Source organism: Nothobranchius furzeri, chromosome 2, assembly GCF_043380555.1.
Source record: "Nothobranchius furzeri strain GRZ-AD chromosome 2, NfurGRZ-RIMD1, whole genome shotgun sequence".
Taxonomy (NCBI): Eukaryota; Metazoa; Chordata; class Actinopteri; order Cyprinodontiformes; family Nothobranchiidae; genus Nothobranchius; species Nothobranchius furzeri.
The window spans coordinates 19,751,446-19,767,201 of NC_091742.1; the positions used below are offsets into that span (position 1 = coordinate 19,751,446).

The window sequence follows — 15,756 nt, forward strand, 5'->3', positions numbered from 1 at the left end:
CAGCATCTGTCTGCATTCCTTCGTGGGGGTTTGTTGTTAGCATCTTGAAGGCTGCTATTGTTGGGTAATTTTTATATTACTCCCATATTACCTCAAAGAAAGTCAAAGCACACACAGAGGGATTAGATTGATAATTTGGTAAATTGTAATCAGACAAAATGAAAACCACAAGAATGCTTTGCAAAGGGTGAGAGAATCAATACACACCATACGAAAGGCAGTTTGCTCTCACACCGAGCCGAAACTGTGGAGCGAATTTATTTGCAAGAACACACACACACACACACACCAAAGAGATAAATACCCATAAATTCCTCAAAAAACCCCTTTGCCTCAGGAATCCACAGAAGACGAAAGGGATTCTTCAGATAATAGATCAACGAGTCTCTTGGTCTGGCAGGACGGCGTTCCTGCAAAGGAGACTCCCAGTCTGGCCGGTCTGGCCTCCATATAATAGAACAAAAGTACCTGAAGCAGAAAGGAGTTCCTGCAAACATTTAAATGTAAATAAGGGTGAGGTAACTCTGTTTGACAATCAATTTTTTACCTATCAGCTATGGCGTCAGATTCGGATAACAGGACTTTGGGTCAGGCTGAGATAATTTTCTCTCTGCCTTCAGTCTTTAAACTGATCCTTCAAGTCCTCCAGTGAAGCCAATTTGGTTTTTAAACTTGTCCGTACCGTCCGGTGACCCTCTCCGTGATGACATCCATTTTGCGCACTAATACCGGTATCGCAGCTAGAACATTGTCCAGCTTAAGATTCATCTCGAGTAGCGTCCCAGTCTGTGAGGTCTCCACACGGACGGTGCCTTCCGTGGGTGCGGGTTGCCCTCCAATCGCTCCCGTCTTCCCAAATTTCCATAAAACCAGATATCCTCCCACTCCAATCAGAAGAAAGCCAGTGATCATCAGGCCAAACATCCACATGTCTTCAACATCCTCATTGGACAGCTGGGAGAGGCATACGATCTTCCACTCCTTCCAGGAATCAAGCATATACCCCGTCGGGTGTGTCCCTTGTGGGCAAGTGGGAGCCCCCTGCTCCGTTCTCATTGTTGAAAAAATCTTATCAATCGTGTTGAATGACCAATTTATCAAATCCATTGTTAAAAAATAGGGTTTTTCAGAAGAAATGCAGAGACGCGCTCTGTGGGCAGACAGGACAAAGAGTCTTGGGAAAAAAAAGATAAGGAAGCAAAAAGAGAAGCGTCTGCGAGTGCCATTTCAAACTTCAATCATTGAGCACAGATTAATGAAACATTTTATTATATCATAATTATTATAAGTGGCAATAAACAAACATTTTTTTAATGATTATCTAGCTTACAAGGTGTAGAAGAAGTTCGTATTAATTTAGCAACTGATCCGAGCTGGAGTGTTCCTTATATGGAGGCATGAAGACCTGAAAGATTGGACCTTGAGGAGAAAATGTTATTGTTGACATGTCGTTATCTGTGTTCAGCTGCAGAGACTCTGAGCTCTGAGTTCCAGCTGATGGGATGAAGGCAGGCTAATTTAAAAGGGACACATGCAGTCTTGTGTCTCCTTTTTGACCAGATGTTGAATGGTCAAACTATACCTATAAACTGACCGTTGCTGGACGTTACACACCTGATCTAAACCTCATAGAAATCTATGGAGAGACCTGAAGATCAAAGTTCATAAGAGGCCCAAGGAACTGTCAAGTTTTAAAGAGGGTTTGTGTGGAAGAATGGGCCAGAATGACTCTTGAGCAATGCATTCGACTGGTCTCTCCATACAAGAGGCGTCTAGAAGCTGGAATCACCACAACAAAGGATTTTCTACAAACTATTAAAGCGTGTTTGATACTTGTTCCCTTTGTCATTTCACTTTATTATGACTCAACTTGTAAGTTTAAACATTCTGATTTCTTTGTATGAATTCAATATTCAATATTTGGCATGATTGAAACATCTGGTGGAAATTTTTGTGTCAAATTCTACTTGGAAATACCGTTACTGATAAAAATACTGATAAATACTTATTCTCCTTGCTGTAAATATAGACCTAGGGGACTTGAATTTAGACTTAATTCATAAATTCCATCATAATTTCAGAGCCATGGACAGACGGACAGGAGAGAGATGGAGGCACTGCTTCAGGAGAGCACAAGGAGCAGAGATGAGCTGAAGACCAGGGCACAGGAAGCTGTACGCCAGTGGAGGGCGAAGTGCAAGAGACTGCAGAAGGAGCTGGAGGAGCTTCAGAATGATAAATTCTCACAGGTCAGTGGGACCAGAGGCATCTTTTCTCATCATCAGTAACCATGGCTTTTCTAAAACGTTACAGAAATGATTCTAACACAGTTTTTTAAAAGCATTTGACTAATTTTACACTAGGAATGGGCAATATGGCCTAAAATCTATCACAATAGATTTCAAAGCTCATGCGGTAAAGATCTATATTGTGATGTATTCTGTTATGTTTATACATGTAAAAGGCTGTTTTAAAACGGTCTCGCATGCCAGATGAATTGTAGAACAAATACATATTTAAGTTCGTTTTTTAAACACAGAAACTTTTTTTTTACTTGCTTACAGTTTTGATTGAAAGGTAAAAAAAAACTTTTCTGTGTTTAAAAAAGAACTTAAAAAGGCATTCAGAAGAAAAACATAATGAACGAACAAATGCTGAACAAATAATTCTAAAATGTATAGAATACATTTCAGTATAAATTATTAGTGTCAATTACATTTAATTTTCAAATACAAAATATCTACAATAAATTTTATGTTAAGGTTCATTTTACAAACAAAGCAGCAACAAAATCATAAAACAAATAAAGTGAAGATATTTTAAATTAAATACAAGCTAAATGTGATGAAAATACTAAATCATGAATTGTCTGAACTAAAGTGAAAAAATGTAAAAACCCAAATAACATTTTGTTCTGCTTTTCTGATTCATTTTTCATGTTTTTTTTGCTGATAGAAGTTAGGTTTTACTTCAGGAGTGAATAACTGCAGGTAAAATGATGCTCTGTTGTGTTATCGCAAATAATATTACAATAATGTTGGAGGTCACTTTTGTTGAACTGTGCTCAGATCAGCGGTCTGACCCAAAACGGTTCGCTCCAGCATCACTGGGCCGGGGTGTGTGGTTTCAGATTAGATATTTAAAATTAAACATCTGAAACTGGAATGGTTTGTGAGTGAAAACTGTTCAAACAAAATCACAGAAGATGTCCAAAACATCTGAATGCCTTGTGTGTTCGTCATGTGTTAAGAAACCAACAGAGTTTAAGGGATTTGGCGTTAACGAGCGGGTAATGCAGATACGACTTTACTCTCACCCGGCATATTTTACTGACGAGGTTGTTCAGCTCACCATCGGTCTCCAAACCAGGTTCATGCAACCAACATAGCCCTGTGTTCTTTACAAGCATGTCTTCATCCACACACTCTGCTCTGCAGCATTAGCTGCATTCGGTCCAGAGCTGATGTAAGTTGACAACATTCATGCAAAAATGGGAGGAGTGTACGCTCAGCCATGTCGCGGTGTTGAAGCTCTAAACTGTTGTGCTGCTCGATCACGTCATCAGCAAGAGTAACTGGTTAGCCGGTAGTAAAAAAAAAAATTATATGTTGGTTTGTAGTTTTCAGATCTGTTTCTAAATATCTACCGTTTCATGAGGGTGAGCCAAGTTGCAAATGGTTCAAACTGTAATCTCTGTAATAATTTTTTTAAATGCCAACTTTCTGCTCGGAACTTTTTCCAAACATCAGACAAAACAGCACAAAAAAAATGCATAAATGCCTTTAAGCATGCAGGATCAAATACATAACAGACAGTAATTGTTGTGAATAAAGTTAAGTCTGGAAATATTTGAGCCATTTTTTGTTGTATTCATCTTTTTATGAGGAAAAAAGACTTTTGGTGGCAGTCAAGAAGTCGCTGCAGCAACAGCGCTCACAAGAGCTCTTTGAGAAAGCGTAAAAGACAAACTAGGCGCAAAAACAAAACAAGTCCATCAACTAGAAAGAGCACTCCGGTGCTGTCTGAGGAAAAGAAAGAAGCAGCAGTGAGCTCTAAAGGAAAAAAGAAACCTGGACGTCTACAGGAGATGGGTGATTGCAAATCATTTCCATGGTAATGAAAATGTCTTCACCATATCCATCCAAGTGAGGAACACTTTCCTTGAGGTAGATATGTCATAATCCAAGTCAGAAGAAGACATAACTAGAGCAAATACAAGCTCTTTCTGTAACGCCACAACAAAGACATCCTCATTATGCCGGTTTGTCACGCCTGTGGCTATTCAGACTCACCAAACTGAAGAAGCTTAGTGCTGTGCTGGTGTCTTCTGCTGAAATGTGACATAAAACAGAAGCAACTGGATGAATTCTGAGGTTTATAATGGACACGCTGACTGCTCACATTCAGCTGGATGTGCTAAAGTTGACAAAGTTGAAGCACAAACAATGAAAAACCCAGCAAAACATTTCTGAGTTTCACATATTTAACTCACACGTTAACAGAAATGTTATTTGATAATGTCCTGAAACACTGGACAATTAAACCCACGTGAAATGAAATGCCATTTGTGCTGAAGATCGCATCATATGTACTTGCTCCCATGAGCCTCTGCTACTGATTTTAGTCCCTCAAACTGGACCTTCAGAGCTGCTGTAGTGAAGGAGGTATGATGTTTTGATTTCCTTGTCTTTCATACGAGTGTCACTCTTCATGCTTCCTGGCTCTTGAGACTGCTCATGGCAGGCAGGTGCTTGCTTGCCAAGCAAGCTGAATAAACAAGAATCTTGTTAGGTTATGTTGGTTCCTGATCACGTTTGTGTGATATGACTGGAATTGCTCTAATTAGGGACACGTGTGCAATTTATGTAATTTTAGTCCTGAATAATGTTGCGTGCGACTGAAGCGTGTCAACTTTTCCTCGTTCAGCAAATTAATTACTTTATTTGGAGTGCCTCGGATACCTCTTTTTCTTCCTTGACTACATTGGATGTTTCAAAAAAACCTGAAGAGCACCTATCATATGTTTCCTAGTTGTTCCCACAGACGCACTCCCTCTCACCTGTTTTTGCTTATCACTTTGTGTTTTAATGGTTGTGGCGGTGCACAAAAGAGGAGGGGCGCCTCTGCGACTGATTATAAGGAACGTTGCGCGCGGGGGGGGGGGGGGGGGTGTAGATGTCAAGAACCTGTGTAGCTCTGAGTCTGACGAGGAGAATGGCAGCTACTCTATTCCCTAAAGAGGACAAATAATGTGTTATTGAAGTACAAGCTGTGTCATCTGTGTGTCTGCGAACCTTGCTGTAGCTGGCAAACGCTACAATTGTCACCCAACATGGGGCTTCACACACACCTCCCCAGCAATTAGTGCACACACCTCCCCAGCAATTAATGGAAGCCGTGACGATGCAGCAGCAGCCAGACCACGACACGCTGGTTGCAGTGCTGGGTCAGATGTTGGTAGAGATGGCTTGGCTAAACGGCAAGTCTGTGGAATGCTGCAGTCGCATCAGATGGAGGTACTGCACCGACAGGTGGAGCAGCCGACAGCGATCCTGGAGCTGCAGGAAATCCGAACCGGAGGGGCACCACCCACCACACCAAGAGGCCCACCCACTCTCCTGCACCAGATAACACAGGAGGACGTCCCGGAAGCTTTCATCAAGATGTTTGAGGGGGTTCAAATGGGCCATACTGGACTGGATGGAATGCGCATCAGAGGACTCCGGCCACTGATTCCGGGAAGCCAGAATGAGGACCCAGGACCAACCCTTTGCCTTTGCACAGTGGCTCTGGGATGAAGTGTGTCAGTGGCTCTTCCCTGGGCAGTTTGCAGGTGAGCTGGACACACTGATTCTGGAGCAGTTATTGGAGACAATGCCTTGCAAGACTAAGGAGTGGATCTGGTGCAACCGCCCTATGGACTTGTGACTCTGACTGAGGATCGCCTAGCGCCCCAAGGGTACGAAAAGATGCCAGGGTGGCCGATGCCCATGCAGCGCCGACTTCGACCTTCCGGTGCGGGAGATGGACCCGAAGGGACAATGGCGCAGCAGGACAGCAGATGGTGGCCATCCAGGGTTATACCCCAACCTGAACCAAGCAGTAGGGGAGTGTGGTGGTGTGCAGAAGGGGAGGGGCTGGTGGGAGCCCACAGTTGCACACCGGGCGGCAATCACTATAAGGGACATCGCCATAGGAGAAAGAGAGACGAAGAAGACAAGGAGAGTGGCAGCCACGCTATTTCCTAATTAGGCCTACAAAAGCTGTGTTAGTGAAGCAATAGCTGTGGGTGTGGTAGTGAACCTCAGTGTAACTGGCAAGCACCACAATGGTGTTCTAGAAAATTTTTCTTTTACAATTGGAAACAAATTTTTGAGTCTCTATATAATATGTGAATCTTTGTTAGGGCTCAAAACTACCCAGGAGCCCTTATAATTGGCCAAATACAACCCCATAATAAAGCCCTGCAATAGAAAGGCAAGTTTACCCACCCATTTGACCAGGACATGTATGTTAAAGGATATGCATTCTGATCGGCCTGAACTTAGAAATTATGTATACATGAATGTAGTCTCTAGATAACCCAGTAGGCAATCTATGGCTCTGTCTGTCATTCATTCAAAATCTGGACATTTTCAGTACATACCGAAGTGTTACATGTGAGATCCCACATTCATCTTTGTTGTTTTCCTATCTTTCAGCAAGAATGTTAGCAGTAGTTTGTTCTAGTATTGTTCTGCAATTAACATTTTTGCTACTAGGGCTGCAACAAACGATTATTTGGATCATCAATGAATCGGATGGGGTCTCGACTCGATTAATCGGATTAAATGGGAAAATAAAAAAAATGCTAGGAAAACATTTTTTCTCTCCTTCCTTTACTTTAATAAACAGAACATAATTGTGCTCTGTTTATTAACAGAGTTGTTAAATGTTAAAATAAAGTTAGCTTTCTTTATTGAAGTATCAGACCGATACTCAAATACTCATCGGGGTGGCGGAAAATTACTACCTGTCTGAGGTGCTGAAACAGGCTCGCTCTGCCTCATCAGTCTAACAAAGATGTGGATCCATGGCATATGGGTGTGGTCCGTGCTTACCTGGGTCATTCTGTCCTTTGTTTATGTTTATGTTTATTCATTTAGCAGACGCTTTTATCCAATTACAATTTATAACCTATAGGGCATGTTGTGATCTGTGGGGGAAACCGGAGTACCCGGAGGAAACCCACGCATGCATGGGGAGAACATGCAACTCCACGCAGAAAGGCTGCAGCCAAGTTTCGAATCTGCTGCAGCCAAGTTTCGAACCTGCAACCTTCGTGCTGCGAGGCAACAGTGCTAACCACTGCTCCACCATGCAGCCCCTTTGTCCACTACCTAGTGACTGCTCTTCTTCAATACTCCGCCAACTTTTATGGCTGTACTTTTACCTGCCGGTTCCTCCACCAGCAGCCCTTCACCTCCATCCAGACATCGCCTTCCAGCCACGCCGCAGATACATTCATCGAGGATCCTGACAAAGTTTCTGTGTCCAAAATCCTGCCATAGTTAGCTCCTTCTGGACCAAAACCCGGCGTCCTCCCAATGCAAAGACCCGGACTACTAACCACAGCATGTTAGCCCACCTAGCCAGGTCGGCTGATCACATGGTCAAACATGGCAACTCCAGCATTAACTTCGGTCTACCGAATATTTACTTTCTTACAGGAAAGGGCATCTCATCCAGAATCTCCTTTTTGACCACAAACTTGACTTTCTCTGCATGACTGAAACATGGCAATATCCTAATAATGACTTCATTTCACTCAATAATGCCACTCTGCCTTGGTTTGTTTATGTCTGTAAACCCCATGAGTCAGGGAGTGGGGGAGGCCTTGCGATAATTCACCGAAAGCAGTGGAAAGTCTCCAGTCTCTGATCCACCCTTCTGCTCATTTGAATACAGTGCACTACAATTCCCAGGTTCCACTCCTACCGTCATACTGTTGACAGCCCACCTAAGCTGAATAAGGATTTTTTATTTGACTTTAATGCTCTCCTCACTAATTTTTCCATATTTTCTCTAAATCTGATAATCGCTGGTGATTTTATTATTCTCATGGATGAAGCTAATCTTCTTACCAGAGATTTTACCTCCTGTCTGGACAGTTTTGGACTCCAACAGCATTTTAACTTCCCCACTCACTCCAAAGGCCATATTCTGGATCTGGTCTGCTGTTCGGATATTACCCCTGCCAATGAAAGCTATTGCTTTTTCTCTTTCAGATCATAACTTAATCTTGTTTAATGTAACTGTAAAGGCTTTTAAAACCCTTATCCCTCGCAACATTGCGTTTAGAAAAATCAGCAAGACAAATCCTGACTCATTCTCTGCTGCAATATCTGATTTACAGCCCGCTCACACTTCCTCATCACCTGTTGATCTTGTTTTTAACTATAATTTTAATCTACATAACATTCTAAATACTTTTGCCCCACTTAAACATAAATTTGTCTCATTTAACCACTCAGCTCCTTGGTTTACCCACGACCTACACTGTCTTAAGTCCGAAGGACGCAGATTGGAACGTCTGTTTAAGAAAACTGGCCTTACTGTCCATAACGATCTATATAAGAATCATTTGTTGCAATATAAATACTCCATTCACACAGCTAAATCAGTTTATTATTCCAATTTAGTCAGCTCGAGTGAAGGTAACTCCAAGACCCTCTTTTCACTGTTTTCCAAAATTACAAAGCCACCAGATTTATTGACTAACAGTATGGTTTCCTCTGACTATTGCAACTCTCTCAAATCCTTCACATCCAAAATCTCAAAATTTCACCAACAACTCCACACTGCTGGAGATTCTAATTCAGAGGCTGAGCCCATCCTAACAACTTCAGGTCATTTATTCTCAAGTTTCACTCTCCCCTCTGCAGCTGAGATATCAAATATCACCAGGGAATCTCAATCATCCTCCTGTCAGCTTGACCCTCTCCCCACAGTGCTACTTAAAGCTTGTCTTCCATCACTGGTCCCGCTCTTATCTACTATCATATACTCCTCCCTCAGTACCGGTGTTCCATCAGCATTGAAAACTTCCTGTATCACTCCAATTCTCAAAAAGCCTGGTATGGATCCCACCAATTTTGATAATCTTCGACCAATAACTAAATGACCATTTATCTCCAAAATTCTTGAAAAAGTTGTTGCTTCTCAGCTTCACTCTTACCTCAATTCTCATAGCCTCTATGAACAGTTCCAATCTGGTTACAGATCACTACATAGTACAGACACAGCACTGGTAAAAATCACTAATGCTCTACTAATGGCAGCAGACAGGCCTTCTCTCCATTCTTGTTCTACTAGATCTCAGTGGATCTCATTGGATACGATCTCTCATAATATACTTCTCAAAAGATTAGCATCTATCGGCATTAGTCACACCCCCCTAGCCTGGTTCACCTCATACATATCTGATCATACTCAGTTCATTCAATTTCAATCTCACTCTTCTACTTCATTCCGGTTACTGCAGGAGTTCCCCAAGGCTTGCTTTTTGGCCCCCTCTTATTTATCATCATATCTGCTTCCCCTTGGTTACATTTTCCACAAATACAACATCAATTTTCACGGTTCTGCTGATGACACCCATCTGAACATTTCCTCTAATCCAAATGCATCTCTTCCACCAATCTCCCTTTCTAACTGTCTATCAGAGATTCGATCTTGGCTCTTTCGTAATCTACTTAAACTAAACAGCAACAAAATGGAACTCCTACTCATTGGCACTGCTTTGGATTTAAACAATGCTCCCAATCTCTCTATCAATATTGACAACTGCACTGTTCACCCATCTTTACAGGTAAAAAGCCTTGGTGTCACACTAGATGGTACACTTTCATTCAAATCTCACATTAACCATGTTACTCACATCTTCCTTACACAATAATTACACGTGCAACGTGTGTCTCTCGTTATATATAAGAGCTACATAGAACTACATATATATTAAATGAGCAATAAGATGTGATAATAGATATGAAATATCAATCTGAATGTTTAATCAGAAGACTTTAGTTTTTTGGACACTTCAGGGAACACACACTTCATATTAATCCAGACAGAGTCAGGAATATAGTAAAAAAATTTAAATTCTCTTTTCCTAAACTAAATAAAAATACACAACAAAGTATGAATGACATGATGGCTGTATAGATAACAGTTGATGAATGGAATGATGGAATGTGAGCTGGATGTTTAGCAAAACCTTATAAGTATCTGAGAGAGATTGTGAAGTCTGGGTGGTTAAATCATTTTTGGCTGTATGGTTTGATAAGCTAAAATTTATTTATAGAACCATCTGACACAATTTGTGCTGATTTACGCGCCCTAGTGTGAAGATCCACATGCGATCCAGGGGGGGTCAGAAGGTTGAGATAGACACTGCCGATGGCGTGGACCTCTAGTACCGGAGCTCATAGCCAGCTCAGAGTATGACCCATCTAGTCTGGGTTATCTTCAGTGACGGCAGGAAGCTGGAGTGTCTATTTTGCGTCTAAGGCTGTTTGGAGGCTCTTAAAAGAGCCGTTGTGTCTGATATCACTTGCAAGCATTGCGGAGAGGCTTTGGCCTTGGTATCGAAAGAGAGGATGGTTCCAAATGCTTGCTCACTGGTCGGCAGAACCAGGATGCAGTGGGAGAACTAACCAGATCAGGAAGGGATTCCTGTATTTATGAACCTTTGTTTATAAATTTGGCAAATCAGAATTTGACACGTTTAACAGGCGTTTACAAAATATCTCAGAAATCATGCCTTCACTCAGATACTCAGAGGTTAGCTCTTAGTGAGAAGTGGAAATGTTTTTTACACATTTATTTGAAGTGAATGTTCAAACCTTAATATTAATCTTATGATGTATGCGTATACTGATAGATTAACTTGTTAAATCAACAATTACTGATCTGGTGTAGATTAAGATCTGACATGAATCATTGCAGGAAAAATATAAATTTTAACACATCATTGACTATTGCACACATTATTCAAACACTTTGGGAATTAACAAGATATGATTATATGACACTTATGCAATTATAAGGTTTTAAAAAGTCATTTATGATTCAAGGAAGATGAACTTTATTCAGAGTGAGAGTGCAGAAAGTCTTGTTTTCTACATGACTTTTGTTCCAGCCAAGATACAGTAAGTGAGCTAGGAATTATTATGGCTCCTTTATCCAATGACAAGGCCTTGAGCAATGCTTCTTGTTTGGAGGCCAGACAGATGGGGTGTGTGTGTCTGCAAATGAAAAAGTTCATTTTTTGTTCATTCTGATGAAAATACTTAACCTTTGGGCATGCTACACATTCCAGCTGAAACCAAATAAAGCAAAGTGAATGGATATTTATTTAGACCTTTCTTTGTTGGAAGGAATTAATCCTTTGGATTTTCTTGGCATTTAGTCATTGAAACTCATCAATATTTTCCTTTAAGTTTCAAATATTTACATACTGGATGGAGAAAATTGGTTTTTGCTTCTGAATTTGTGAACGCAATGTTTCATAAAGTTTTATTCAAGCATAATTTTCAACTTTCAAAAAAAAGTTGTGTTACAGACCCAAAGGGACTTTACTACTGCAAAACATTTGCTTGGTTTGTTCCAGCAGTTAGTTTTAGTTGAATAATTAATGGCTGACAATGTTCATTAGCTTTAAAAAGTCACCTCCCAGGGTTTTCCAGTCCATTTACACCGGGAGAGTCACCTCCAAACTCACGCCCCTTCTCACAGAGGTGCACAGACTCCCACCTGGCACATTCAACGTGACTTGAATTTTTTTGCTAAATCATTTCTGCCCTAGGGACACTTCCACCAACGACATTCCACGCAAACACTCACTTAGGGCCTTGGGAGTGAGCACATTCAACGGCATTTGGCAAGGGGATCTTTCAGCCTCATCCCAAGTGCCGGTGCCCACTTCCAATTTTAAACTGCACTTAGATATACAGTGGGGCAAAAACGTATTTAGTCAGCCACCGATTGTGCAAGTTCTCCCACTTAAAATGATGACAGAGGTCAGTAATTTACATCATAGGTACACTTCAACTGTGAGAGATAGATATAATGTGAAAAAAAAATCCATGAATTCACATGGCAGGATTTTTAAAGAATTTATTTGTAAATCAGGGTGGAAAATAAGTATTTGGTCACTTCAAACAAGGAAAATCTCTGCCTCTCACAAACCTGTAACGTCTTCTTTAAGAAGCTTTTCTGTCCTCCACTCGTTACCTGTATTAATGGCACCTGTTTGAACACATTATCTGTATAAAAGACACCTGTCCACAGCCTCAAACAGTCAAACTCCAAACTCCACTATGGCCAAGACCAAAGAGCTTTCGAAGGACACCAGGAAAAGAATTGTAGACCTGCACCAGACTGGGAAGAGTGAATCTACAATAGGCAAGCAGCTTGGTGTGAAAAAATCAACTGTGGGAGCAGTTATCAGAAAATGGAAGACATACAAGACCACTGATAATCTCCCTCGATCTGGGGCTCCACGCAAGATCTCATTCCGTGGGGTCAAAATGATCATGAGAACGGTGAGCAAGAATCCCAGAACCACACGGGGGGGGGGGGGGGGGGGGGGGACCTGCAGAGAGCTGGGACCACAGTAACAAAGGTCACCATCAGTAACACACTACAACGGCAGGGAATCAAATCCTGCAGTGCCAGACGTGTTCCGCTGCTGAAGCCAGTGCATGTCCAGGCCCGTCTGAAGTTTGCCAGAGAGCACATGGATGATACAGCAGAGGATTGGGAGAATGTCATGTGGTCAGATGAAACCAAAGTAGAACTTTTTGGTATAAACTCAACTCATCGTGTTTAGAGGAAGAAGAATACTGAGTTGCATCCCAAGAACACCATACCTACTGTGAAGCATGGGGGTGGGAACATCATGCTTTGGGGCTGTTTTTCTGCTAAGGGGACAGGACGACTGATCCGTGTTAAGGACAGAATGAATGGGGCAATGTATCGTGAGATTCTGAGCCAAAACCTCCTTCCATCAGTGAGAGCTTTGAAGATGAAACGTGGCTGGGCCTTCCAACACGACAATGATCCCAAACACACCACCCGGGCAACAAGGAGTGGCTCCATAAGAAGCATTTGAAAGTCCTGGAGTGGCCTAGCCAGTCTCCAGACCTCAACCCCATAGAAAATCTGTGGAGGGAGTTGAAAGTCCGTGTTGCTCGGTGACAGCCCCAAAACATCACTGCTCTCGAGAAGATCTGCATGGAGGAATGGGCCAAAAATACCAGCTACTGTGTGTGCAAACCTGGTAAAGACCTATAGTAATCGTTTGACCTCTGTTATTGCCAACAAAGGTTATGTTACAAAGTATTGAGTTGAATTTTTGTTATTGACCAAATACTTATTTTCCTCCCTGATTTACAAATAAATTCTTTAAAAATCCTGCCATGTGAATTCATGGATTTTTTTCACATTCTGTCTCTCACAGTTGAAGTGTACCTATGATGTAAATTACTGACCTCTGTCATCATTTTAAGTGGGAGAACATGCACAATCGGTGGCTGACTAAATACTTTTTTGCCCCACTGTAGAGGGCTGTGGGGGGAAGAGGGGTGGTCTGGTGGCATCAGCTGGCATAGGCCAGACATTGCCTGCACTGCCAACTCACCACAGCCACAAATACACCTCATGAACACGCACCAATACTGTATTGGAGCAGGCGGAGGGAGACTAGGGGTCTTAGCACACCTCTGTTGTCGCTTTGCTTCCCAGGAAGAGAATCAAGTGCTCAATTAAATGATTAGTTTCTGAGCTGCAGCAAAGTCCTTGCGTACTCCAGTCAAAGCCAGAGCATTAGAAGCAATCAGCCTTGTACAGACCTGACCATTGTCCCTTATCTGAGCTGAGTGTTAGCATTTTCCTATCAGCTAAGACTCGGTTTTGCATATGTTTCTGTTCCTTCGTCTGTCTGTCACTCTTTCCCTTTCTCTCATCATCATTATTGCAACTTTTCTGTGTACTCTCTTTCTCCTTTTCTTCTTTTTTCATTTCTGTTTTACCTGCCTGACTCCATCCTTCCCTTCACTCCTTCTCATCTGGTCCTTGTTTTTCTTTTACCACCCTGTTCAGGAAGCCAGGGAGAACAAAAGCTCACAGACACAGCTGAAGGCGCTGAGCCAGCAGACTGAAGCGGCCCGCAGGGAGCTTGCTGAAATCCTAGGCCGCTTGGCCCAGCGTGAAGAAGAGCTCCACCGCAAGGACGTGGAGTTGTCGGAGGCTCAGCAGCGTCAGTTGTCACTGCAGCAGGAAATCCGGGAGGTGTGTAGCTGAACTTCCAAGAATAGAAAACATTCCTCCCCTATTCACCAGGGACACCAAACAGTCATTAACACTTCCAAAGAACTCAGATTTGAAAATATTTATTTTCTAAATTTGATCAGAAGACCAATGTTTAGTTTCAAAATAGATATCTAATGTCTTTAAACAACTTTGATTCATTAGAAAGTTAAACAGAATTTTACTCTAGTTAAAGGAGGCCTCAGCCACCCAGGAGCAGCAGACTCGGCATCAAGCCACCATCCAGGCACAACTGAGAGAAGATAATCAGAGGTTAAGAGAACATGTAGACGCCCAGGCCTATCGTTGTCAGAGAGACCAGGATTCACAGGCAGAGCTCCAGACCACCCTTAAGCAGATGACTGCAGCGCACGCTCAGCTATCCCAACAACTGGTCAAGGAAGAGGGCACCAGGCAGGAGCTGCAGAAGGCCATTTCAGAACTTAAAGCCAAAGTGACAATGCTGCAAGAGGAGCGGTCCACCCTGAATCAGCAGCTGCAGCTTGAGAGAGGTGTGCACCAGAAGGAAGTGGATAACTTGAAGGTCACTGCTGAAGACTGCAGGATGAAGGATTGCGAAATGCAGCGCATGCTCAGAGCCAGCCGTCAGGAGCGAGATGAAATACAGGCAAAACTAATGGAAGTTAAGGTAGGAAAACATTCTGTAGCTACTGATTTGCATAGCTTTGCTACAAATTGGTGAATTGAATTGAGCTGGTTTAGGTAAAGCACTTTCTGTATAAAGAAAGAAAAATACCTCATTTTCATTCTAATTACCCACAACAAGAGTTTTCCTGGCTTCTTAAAAAAATGCAACTTGTTATTTGAACAATACTCAGTAATTAAAAGGAGTGTAATTTCATCCATGCCAAGCTTTTGTTAGTGCTTTAGTTTTGACTTTTTGAGCCAGGAAACAGAATTAAATGTTACCATTAAGTGCACATGCATTAAAGTAGATCTTAACCTGCTAATTTGTGAGCTTTAGAGAGGCTTTAAGTTATTATTGCTGTTTGACAGAGCCATGCAAACTGTCTTTGATTCCTGTCTATGCTAAGCTGGCTGTACTGAAAATGCATATTATGCAGAGACAAACAGTGATAGTAATCTCTTCTTCTGCCTCTTGAAACGCTAATCAAGTCCTTCTAATATATTTAAAGCCCTCTTGCAAAAGCGTGGTTGATCCCTGGATGATATTTCAGGTGTCACATTCTCTTAATTTAGTTTATCTTACATGTTCAAAGACAAATGCCAACCACAGATGGGTTTTTCCTACCTACAGTATGCAGGTCACCGTCTCACACCCTGAATTTGGCACAAGTTAACACTTGCATCAGACAAATAACAGCTGGAATTTTTTGACTCAGTGAGATGAATCCATCCAGTTATTTTCTTATCCAAGTTCGGGTT

The 15,756-nt window shown here is 41.9% G+C and overlaps 1 protein-coding gene across 2 annotated transcripts in view; it reads left to right on the top strand.

Annotated features, from left to right (window-relative positions):
* The window catches only part of LOC107378161 (centrosomal protein of 128 kDa), a 104,408-nt gene that overhangs the window by 26,494 nt on the left and 62,158 nt on the right, over positions 1-15,756 (top strand). For both annotated transcript variants that reach the window (XM_015948232.3, XM_054748382.2), the window contains 3 exons: positions 2,082-2,249; positions 14,143-14,331; positions 14,540-14,998. In XM_015948232.3, coding sequence (XP_015803718.3) covers positions 2,082-2,249; positions 14,143-14,331; positions 14,540-14,998 — 816 coding nt within the window. The remainder of the gene's footprint in view (positions 1-2,081; positions 2,250-14,142; positions 14,332-14,539; positions 14,999-15,756) is intronic.